Raw genomic sequence first — 10779 nt, forward strand, 5'->3', positions numbered from 1 at the left:
ATATATATATATATATATATATATATATATATATTTTTTTAAGTAAGGACTTCATTCAGGTCATTGCTTACGGACTTCTTACTAGCAAGCACGAACCAGTCACAAATCGAGGTCCTTAAAAGTTACTCTACTTGCCCCCCTCAAGAATCACTCAAACATTAGGGGCATTCATTACAAAAGAAAAGCTTATAATGAAATATAAACATTTGAGTGCCATCCCTTTCTTCCTCGTGGTAAAATGGACATCTCGCGGCGCGAGCTTCCTCTCGTCATGGCGCAAAGGGCCGGCGCGAGACCAACGAAAGACACTTTCTTGGCACAGCGCGAAAGCCCCTAACGGGCACCTGGCCATGCTGGTACCTATTTCAATTTATCCGAAAGACACGGTTGGTCCCCTTTAAAAATCCGGAGCTGCGAGTCAATTAATTAAATTCAGATGCTGGTATTGAACGCACACATTATTCCTGTACCATTTGTCTTTCTGACTGAGGAGCGGGGCAGCAGCGCCGTCTGAAGCCGGACTCAAGGATGAGGGAGCATCTGTCACTAACGCTTCCGGCTGCCATATCAACTACTCATATCACCACTGCGGTTTTTTACTTATAAAACCATCCTAACTTTCAATGCTCGGTATATTTTCGTGAGTTTTTGTATACTGCATTAATGAATTCAAGGTTTGCTCATTGCGTGAGCTTTCGCAGCCGAGGCTGAGAATACGACAAGATGGTCCGCGTTGCTAACGCTCTGGGTTTTGTCGTATTAAGCGTTGCTTTGATAATATTATCACTGATAAGCTATGTTTCGATTAAGAAAGATAACATTTTCTCTACTCCAAAATACGCTAATTCGGCAGGTCCAAGGATAATGTTTCACGCAGGATTCCGGTAAGTCTGTCTGTATGAATAGTGTTTAATTAGCCTACACGCAAGATTTTTACATTCGTTCACGCGATGTGTTCCAAATTATTAGTAAATGCGAATGCTGTGCATGGATCTGTTTATATAGTCTTGACTCCGTGCTCGAGTGTTACTGTCTAAAGCCGACCTGCGAGGGAAAAATGAGATCATTTTCCATCAGGCGATTATCCTGCTGTTAAAAATGCGCTGGATGAGCTACAGTATATCATAGGATCCACGGGCCTTCACTAAACAGAAAAACATGATGGTACTCATTTATATAAAATCTCCGCGTATGGTTGTAATCGGTTTTCATAATAGCTGTTTTAAATGGACAATACTCTGCGTGCGCGCCTAGAAAGCGGACAGTTGCGGCCCGCATCCAAGAAATAGAAATGTTTTGCTCGGCTCCGCTTCCCGCTGCCATATATAACCCGATGTTGCCTGGGTGCCTTGTCCAGACAAAAATTATCTCCATATATATATAAAGCTAGAATCAACCCACTTGTGACCAAAACAAGACTCTGCCCAGGGCCTAGATATCAATTTACTTACTGTTTATTAATTTAACAGTTCATGCCATGGCATAATAATAATTAGTATTATTATATTTAATAATTATTATTACTATTTTATAGTGATTGTAATCCATTATATTGTAATGCTTGTATTATATAATAAGATCACTCTTCATTTTGATAACAAACCTTACTATTGGCTGTTGTCTATCAACAGGTTTTCATTTTTATCAGCAATATTAGTGACAGCTCTTTGACGGGCTCTGCCCTCGCTCCATAGTTGAAGACTGTAAGTCACAGACCCAGATGGCACATAGCATTACCATCGTTGGCCATCTGAACTGCAGACAGCAGTCTGGCACACTGTTCTTACAGTACCACTTTAACATGTTATAATGTATTGATGGAGAACGAATATCGACTTGCCAACCTATAGTCTTTTAGGCAGACACCCACTTGCCTGAAGATGCCGTATTACTTCTTTCGGTGTTGGAATCTGTTGCCTGTCTTCCTTGCCTGGGCCGCAGCTAACGTCAGTGTGGCTCGTGCTGGAGCTCTCCTTGGTGCTACCGCATGCATTATTGCATATACTGCTGGTACTTACACTTCAGCAGCTCTGACAGGCATTCTGTGAGAGAAGCCATTTTGCAAAGCAGCAGACAAGTACATTTGTAAATGGGCCATGCTTGTTATTGCTTTTTGTCAGTGCGACACCAACAAATGAATTTACAGCATTCTGCAAAACTGTTAAAGTGCCTAGTAAAGTTTATTTTATTTCCTGCGGACCGTCATTTCATTCTTATGATTTTGAAATGGAGTATGTGGTCTTATTTATACCAGACGGGTCAGATGGGTGATGGGTGAAATAATCATTTTAAGAAAATAAAACCATTAGAATGTTACCTTTTTGGTGCAGTGTGTTTTATGTGCATCACACCACATCAGAAATAACTGAAACCTTAGATTACACTGACTGACTGATAATCTAAAAAATTTGTCCTTATTCTAAGAAGTTCCATGAAATGGAAATGGAGTTTAGAATGTGGTTTCGGTTCTGTCTCTCAGTGTCCGTTCTGTAGTCTATTGTCAATTCTTGTTTCTTTAACACAAATTTAACTATTGAAATGTACAGAAAAGACCTGTCACCCTGTATTAAATATGCAGTTATGGAACTTGGATGATTAGGGAGGTACAAAAAATGAGTGACACCTATTGCTCAAACTACTACCTCTAAACGATTGTTTAATTCGCTGCCTTTGAATGGGTGGCCAGCTGTGTAAGTCTAGACTGTCGTGTTAGTTGGCATTCATTGATTGCAAATCCTGTTTTAATCAGGTCAGCTTCCTATCAGGTCTGCTGGAGATTGCCAGATACCTTTCAAAACAAGTGAACATAGCAGTCAAAGGGAATTTAATAGAGCCGATAGCTGAAAACAGCTCTTTAATTAGCGTGGAGCTGCGGTTGTTGATTGGAGTAATTTTCGGTGGCTACTGAGTCCACTGCCATCTCATGCTAATGAGAAACCTGTCGTCCTCAGATCCCAGTTTGCCATGAACTTCCTCGACCCCTCCTTTATCCCACTGACCAGTGTCCTCACTGAGGAGCTGCAGCAGAAGAAAGGCTCCACGTGGAAGTTCAACAGGACGGCATTCATCCAGCAGAGGTGAGGCGCTGTGGCATGTGCAAGAAACAGGCGTGTGAGTTTTACGTGAAATGGCCACGTAACGTCGTATCGAGTGGCCGGACGTGGGTGACTCCCCTGCATTGTTTTGAGAATCAGCATGCAAATGTTTCTCAGATCAGACCTTTAAATGTCAGTTTATTGAGTGTATTTTCTGTAGTATGTAATTAAGTGACAGTTTCACTGCAATTGCCAGGGGTAAATGGAAGCAGAACTGGGACAATGTGAAGACGGATACATATCGGAAAGCTGTATTGCTTAGCAACGTTTCCCCCTTTGTTCTCATTTCAGAAAAGAGATCTCTCAGTACATTGACGTGCCAAATAACTTCTCCCTGCTGAAGAATGATGTGCGCGTGGGCCAGCTGATGCACTATGACTATTCCAGCCACAAGTATGTCTTCTCCATTAGCAGTAACTTCAAATCATTGCTTCCCGAGTCCTCTCCCATCCAGAGCAAGCACTACAACGTGTGCGCAGTGGTGGGCAACAGCGGCATTCTCACTGGGAGCTCCTGCGGGCCTCAAATTGACAAGTCTGACTTTGTCTTCCGCTGCAACTTCGCTCCCACCGAGGTCTTCCACAAGGACGTGGGCCATAAGACGAATCTCACCACTTTCAACCCCAGCATCCTCGAGAAGTATTACAACAACCTGCTCACCATCCAGGACCGTAACAACTTCTTCCTGAGCCTGAAGAAGTTGGACAGTGCCATTCTCTGGATCCCTGCTTTCTTCTTTCACACCTCGGCCACAGTCACCAGAACCCTGGTCGACTTCTTTGTGGAGCACAAGGGTCAGCTGAAGGTGCAACTCGCTTGGCCGGGAAACATCATGCAGTACGTCAACAGGTGAGAGTGTCCATTCGCATTCTGTGTGCTCGTTTAATGAAACCGTCAACCTTCACTCAGCATGCTACCGAATAACAGGATCAGGCATTACTTGGTCTCTTACCATGTCAGTGAGAAACCATCCTCTTTTGGTATGTCAATTAGTGGGAGCCAAAATTATGCTGTGTATTAATCCGTAACAGAGAGCATCGGTTTGCTGCAATCTCTATAGATCCAGGTTTCTTCCAGCAGAGTCTCAGAGACATTTACATTACGACAGAACCACGATCTTTCATGTTTACTGCAAGTAGAAGTTGTCAGGTTGATAGTTTACTTCCTTGCATATATGCAGTACCTGTGTACTGTCCTGCAGCTGTCAGTCTGGAAGAAAGATAGACTGGGTTCAGTTTCCAGTATAAGCTTCACCTACTGCTGAGAGAGAAAAGAAGAGGGAAACCTTTCTCCCCCCCCTCATTAGCTGGTTATCTCTGAAGATCACACAGACTTTGAGATGTCAGCCTTTGCCAGCCACAAGTAGAAGCAGCAATCAGTCTTTTGTGTGCATGAGTGCTTAATGCATTATTTAGGTTGGGATGGCTTTTCATCTTGGGCTTTTGATCGTCTTCTAGCTTGTCCTGGGCCCCTTTGCTTATCCAAGGTAAATATTTGAAACCAAAGCAACTTTTCTCCAGGGCACTGAATAAATGCTGAATGTCAATGAACAACATTTTGCAGTTGTAGGCAAAAGAGCTCTACGAGTAGAGGAATCAAGCATGAAAACAACAAGGTGTCTGTGTAATTTGTGTACAGATTGAGCTGTTGTAGCAACTTGTTCGTATAGCGTAGCGACTGACTGAGTAAGTAGTCTGGGTATAGGTGAAGTGCAAGGCATTGGCTCAGTGTGGAGAGTAGAGGAATTACTGGTACTGAGAAGCCCTGTCAAAGCATTCTTTGACTTGCCTTTACAGATGATTAGAAATTTAGCAAAGCTAAATGCAACATGCAACATCCTGTACCCTACATATGGCGTTGTCCTCAAAATGTATGCTGGACATCCAAAGCTCTGTAGGTCACAGTAAGCAGTGATACCTTATATGGCCATGATAGGTCTCAGATTCACATGGCTTGTCTTCCAACAGGTACTGGAAGACCAAGCAGCTGTCCCCTAAGAGGCTGAGCACAGGCATCCTGGTGTACACGCTGGCCGCGGCCATGTGCGAGGAGGTGCACCTGTACGGCTTCTGGCCTTTCGGCTGGGACCCCAGCACGGGCCGGGAGTTGCCCTACCACTATTACGACCGCAAAGGCACGAAGTTCACCACCAAGTGGCAGGAGTCCCATCAGCTGCCCGCCGAGTTCAAGCAGCTCTACAAGATGCACGCCGAGGGCCTTACCAAGCTCAGCCTATCGCACTGCACCTAGCCAGCCCAGGTGACTGCGCTCTGGGCCGAACACGGCGCACATCTGCAAGGTCCACACATTTAGCATGAAGAGTGGTCTGATTCCATGCTGTGATACCTTTATTTCCGCTAAAATTACAGGCTATCAAACAGGGATTAACCACAGAGGATACACCCCGAATAACTATCCGCATATGTATTCACATAAACTGACCTTTCTCCCGATAGTATTAGACGTGTACTGCCAGTCCATTGCACATCACTTACTTGTCATAGAGTTGCACAGTTTGTTTAATGAACATGGCCAAATGCCCGTACGGATGTGGAATATGACCACATCTACATGACCATGATGAGGAGACACCTGCATATCACCTTTGGTGTCCCCCGGAATTGCCTATGTGTCTGTGCTGTCGTAGATATCCATGGACATCTGTATTTGCTGACCATGGCTGTTTTTAATGGACTTAGGGTTGTAGATATCGGTCATTTGTTTACTGATCATGCCAATCCCATGCAGGCATAGGAAAATATGGAAATTCGATATGGAAAATATGTTAACCTAACAACCCATATGGGTTTTTGAGTACGGACGAGAGGCATGTGTTTACTGAGCATACCAAAAGGCCCTTACGGTCATGGAGATGACACTGGATTCATGGTGTCCACTGCACGGGATACCATACTGTAGAGCTAATCTGTGTAAATCTGTGCTTAGATTTACTGATACATAGATAATCAACTGCCCAAAGGGTAAATATAATAGAAATTAATATTTTTGTACTGCCTTTGCAGAAATTATTTGACTCATTATTCAGGCCAGAACTTGTATTCCAGAACCATTATGGTCTGAACAGATAAACAGTATTTATCAGCATCAGGCTGAAATATATCCCTGTCATGCACGCTCCTAAGTATGCCAACAAGTAGAGAATTGTTTACATAGGTAGATGTGTTATTGTTGTATTCATTAAATCATGAATTGGACTTAGGCGGGTCGACGAGATTTACTAAGCCAAATTGCAGTGAATTATTACGAAATTACATGGAGCTGTAGTAATTCCCTGAAGGCTAAACCACATAGGTCTGTACTGAGGGTTTCGACTTCGCATCATACACAGTCATATGATGACCTCAGCAGTGTTGCCCTGTCTTAGTTTTCCTTGAGACTAACACATATCATAGGTTGTTCTACATGTTCAGTCAAGCTCAGGGGGCTCTTCTCAGTTCAGGTCTAGGTCATCTGACCTTGGAAACCAACAACAGAAGAAAACACAAGTGACGTGTTTCCTTGCTTGAGGTATATCCTGAGAAGTAATGTAATCTTGTGGCTCTGTCGGCAATGCATTTTGAATCTTTTGCATTTAGTAATATTTGGCTTTACATAAATAACTCCTAAAACTGCTCCAAAGATAACTCAAAGATGTGGAGTTTAATATCATTTGTAATTGTTCTGGATGTTTAGGTAGAACAAAGGAATGATAAAATCATTTCAACTACTACTCTTATGTTACTGTTTAAATGATTAGCGGACCTTGTCACTGCCAAGAACTACTGTCAGTTTTTACTGTAGTTTAACAATATAATCCTACCTAGTCTGGGCTGGAGGCCTGCTGTAATTTTAAATACAAGTCCTGTGGTATAGCAGAGGTCATCATAGACATAAAATAACTGGTGTAGTACTACAGTGCCCACCCGTCATGGATTTGCAGTCTGATATGTACCCGGATGTCTCAGGACCTGCCCCAACAACAATGGCCTACCTTGATCGCCAAAGGCAACAGTAAGATGGGAAGGAGATGAACTCAGAAGTGTAGCCCCAAGACACTTCCTTTAAGAGCCTAATAGTTGAGTCAGTACTGAATCTTGCCTTGCTTTGTGGAGGGGGGGGTTCAGTTGATGGCAGTGTTTCCCAATCTGGTCCTCGGGGGAACCACAGACAGTCAACATTTTTGCTCCCTCTCAACTCCCGGGTAGGGAGCAGAAATGTGGTCTGTCTGGCTGGGAGCTGGGAGGGAACAAAAACAAGGACCGACTGTGGGTCCCTGAGGAGCAGATTGGGAAACCCTGTTTTAGGGGACTTATTAAGAGGTGTTAGTGCCTTGTGGGTGGGTTCCAAGGGCAGAGAACATGGCGGCTTTATTATTTGTACCATTCTTACCAGATTGACTGTCTTAGCCCTGATTATCATGATGGGACCAACCTTAGCTCTCACACATCTTATAATTACTTATTTCTTAATATATTTGAATACAGCTTTGTCATATGGGAAATGACAAACATAGGTTTATAATGAGAACAGCATGAAATTACCAACATTTCCTTGCATGCCTTCTACAGCCTGTAATGTATGGATAAAATTTATACATCAACTTTAATGCACTGCAAACAGCATGTCCATTACATTACATAGTGCATTTGTTTACCAGGTCTATGTGATACAAATGCAAACAGTTACTGTTTATGAAACTAGGTACTTTATCTATTTTACCTGTGTCAGCAAGTAAACTCATTGTAAAGCAGCCAGAACCAGAGGCCCTGTGTTTGTACCCCTGAGAAATGAACTTTACCAGCTTTGCTTCAGTGAAATATCATCCTATGTTTGAGTGGCCCTCAGGTGCTCACCTTGTGTCAGATCATTTAGCTTGTTAAAGTTAGTATGGGGTGGTTAGATGCCGAGCCTGAATCTGTGCTGGTGCCCTGTCCAGCCACACACTGTATATCAGTATCTGCTTAGTATCAGATAATGTGCCGTATGTAAATAAATCATTGTGTGTTCCCAGAATCCTTTGCAAATCAGTGCGACGGAAGCTGATGGAGTGAGTGGCCGAGCGATGCATAAAAGTGCAGGCGAGACATCTCCTTGGGTTAGCTTTGCTCTACGTAACGGGCATAGAAATGCTGTGCGTGGTACACACGGGCTTAATTGCGTGGCCATGCATTTCGCCCTTATGTACGGGGATGATCTCAGCCATCATCACCTTATGCTCCTAAACATTTGCATCTGCTACTCTGTATTTGACTGTTTTAACCACCAACATGTCTACCAGAAGTTTTCTACAGCCGACAGTTTCTAAACTAGTCAAATAATTAAGGTACGAACTAAGAATATTGAGGAAAAAAAATACATAGAAGATTTTTGCCTACGTAGTTGACCGCTGAGAGAACATTATTGTGCCACTGGTGTTGCTAATCACTGTATAGCCATTGATAGGTTGGTTTTTGTACATATTTACCTGCATTGCTGTTTCTCTCCGGATGTCTCTTTCACAATAATAGCCAATGAGCTTTTGATACTTAGATACAAAGTACCAAAGAGCAAAGAGTTGAATCTTCTGTGGACGTTGGGGATAAGGTGCCAGACGATGGCCTCTGTACCCGTGTGAAAGGCCACAGTTAGATTAGATTTCACAACCGCTCAAGTCAGCAGTGTTTATATTTAGGCCGCTGGCTGCATCCACAGGGACTCCATTTCATTAAAAAGTCCCTGAGGTTCAGCCATAATAACTTACTCCCATTCCAGTGGTACTGCTGGCTCCCACTCGAAAGCATACAGTGTACGGTCGCTAGGCACCAGCCCTGCTGTGTTCTGTTTACACCATCACTTCAACTTTGGTCAGGTCAGATAAACTGAATAGTTCACGCAGGGCTCTGCAGTGGAGAAAATGTCCTGCCTAGGCCCATGACAGGACAATAACTGCTGACGTGCGTGACAGACATACACTTAGTATGGATCGCTGTACTGGCTTTGTCACCCCCGCACTGTAGCAGGCTAGTGTTTTGTTGTCCAGCTGATGGAAATATTAGAGACGGTTCCATAATGTGCTTTGCTTTCTTTTCTTCGGTTGGCGTAATCATCGAAAATAAATGTACAATACAGCACTGTCACTCAGACGTCTGCCCATACGAGGTTAAATGCTCAACCCATGCAGCTGTGTGCTATTTGTTATCTAGATTTTTCTAAGAAAGTGGTGTTGTGATTGTACAAGGTATAGTGCATATATTACGAAGGTTTGGCTGAACTGGCTTCTGGGTTGAGGGCAAAGTGCTTTCCCAGAGTTTGTTGGCAAGTCTGAATGCAGGCTTTCAGCATTTGTACAGCTATGGGACAAAGATGCTGACTTCAAGGGTCATCAACGGGGTGTCTCTCTCCTTTTAGCAGAACTCAACTGGAATTGGGTTTAATTTCAAACCTTGTGTATTACAGAAATGTCCTTAATGTTATACAGATTTCCCTCAACCGTTGTGAAAGTTGCTTCACTCACGTTTAACATTTTGAACAACATCCAGGTGAGTGATAGGATCTATTAAATCCAGTGACCATTTATGGATTTTTAGTCTTCCCTGATTATACTTTACTGATTTTATGTATGATTTTCCAATACTAGGTCAATGACAAATTTATTGTAACTTTTATCGTGTATCGTGTAACATTGATATGGATAAAGAGACTAAACACAAATTAATATTGGCCTAACTGAAGCATGTTATTTGACCTGTATAGTCTATATTTATTTACTATTATTTTATTTTACTTTTTTCTCAAAAAAAGGTGTCACGTGAGTATTTATTAATTAATTTATAAAGTGTGTAACATATAGTACAACTTCAGTTTGATGGTAAATCACAGGTCACGCATAGAACAGCAGTGTTTTGAAGTGGAGTGAGGTCACCGCTTCCTCTCTATTTTACCTCATACACAATATTCCTGAACTCCATATATGAGCCAGCTATAGTTCTCAGCTTTTCCCACCAAATGTCCAGGCATCATCAGCTCTACCAGACTGGCCGCGCTAATGTTATTTTTTTAAATTGGTGTAATTATTTTCCAGTGAAAAAAACCTGTTGGATGTACAGAGTTCTTTTAACCGAGAAAATTTGTAACTTGGTAACAAATCCTTTTTGGATGTTTACAGAAACTGTTTTTCCCCAATTTATAGACCTCTGATGTTGATATAATGTGAATGTGAACGAGCACTGGCTGATTTTCTGGAAGCCGTCCACCAGTCCTGAATGTAATGCACCTGCAGTTTTGGTCAACATACTGGAAAAGCCCTAGTATGGGTTGCTGACTCAAATAAAGCTATTTTCTGCCTGATTTGCCTTGGGTTTTTCACTGATGGTTGACCATGTCAAGTAGCCTGGCCAAGCTTGCTGGTAAATGAATCTACCTCTCAGCAAGTAAGCCAGCAGAAGCAGCACTTTCCACATGACTGTCAGCCCTGTCAAGTCATGCAGTATAAAATGTACACTTATTTGAAATGGAATTCATTTCTTTGAGTGGGGACCCAACATTTCACCTGGTTTTGTGTAATTCTTAGAAATCAGAGAGCAATTGCTCCAAGTATCAAATTTCATGTTCTTTTACTTTTTTAATTGCTTGTTCTAATTGCTTTAAGTTGGATCTGCTAGTCCTTCTATATTTTTTTCATTTTTCTGCGATCATATGCTTCTTT

General features: G+C 42.4%; 1 protein-coding gene across 1 annotated transcript; it reads left to right on the forward strand.

Annotated features, from left to right (window-relative positions):
- The first annotated feature begins 263 nt into the window (after positions 1-263).
- On the forward strand, positions 264-10421 carry LOC125725061 (sia-alpha-2,3-Gal-beta-1,4-GlcNAc-R:alpha 2,8-sialyltransferase-like). Its single transcript, XM_049001664.1, has 4 exons — positions 264-884; positions 2952-3077; positions 3387-3944; positions 5063-10421. The coding sequence occupies exons 1-4, from the start codon at positions 724-726 to the stop codon at positions 5343-5345; spliced, it is 1128 nt and encodes a 375-aa protein (XP_048857621.1). The 5' UTR covers positions 264-723; the 3' UTR covers positions 5346-10421.
- Positions 10422-10779: the final 358 nt, after the last annotated feature.

This window comes from Brienomyrus brachyistius, chromosome 2 (assembly GCF_023856365.1).
Source record: "Brienomyrus brachyistius isolate T26 chromosome 2, BBRACH_0.4, whole genome shotgun sequence".
Lineage (NCBI taxonomy): Eukaryota > Metazoa > Chordata > Actinopteri > Osteoglossiformes > Mormyridae > Brienomyrus > Brienomyrus brachyistius.

Coding starts and splice junctions, on each gene's coding strand:
- LOC125725061 (XM_049001664.1), top strand. CDS start 724: ATGGTCCGCGTTGCTAACGCTCTGGGTTTTGTCGTATTAAGCGTTGCT. Junction 3,078..3,386: donor ACGGCATTCATCCAGCAGAG/GTGAGGCGCTGT, acceptor TTCTCATTTCAG/AAAAGAGATCTCTCAGTACA. Junction 3,945..5,062: donor ATCATGCAGTACGTCAACAG/GTGAGAGTGTCC, acceptor GTCTTCCAACAG/GTACTGGAAGACCAAGCAGC.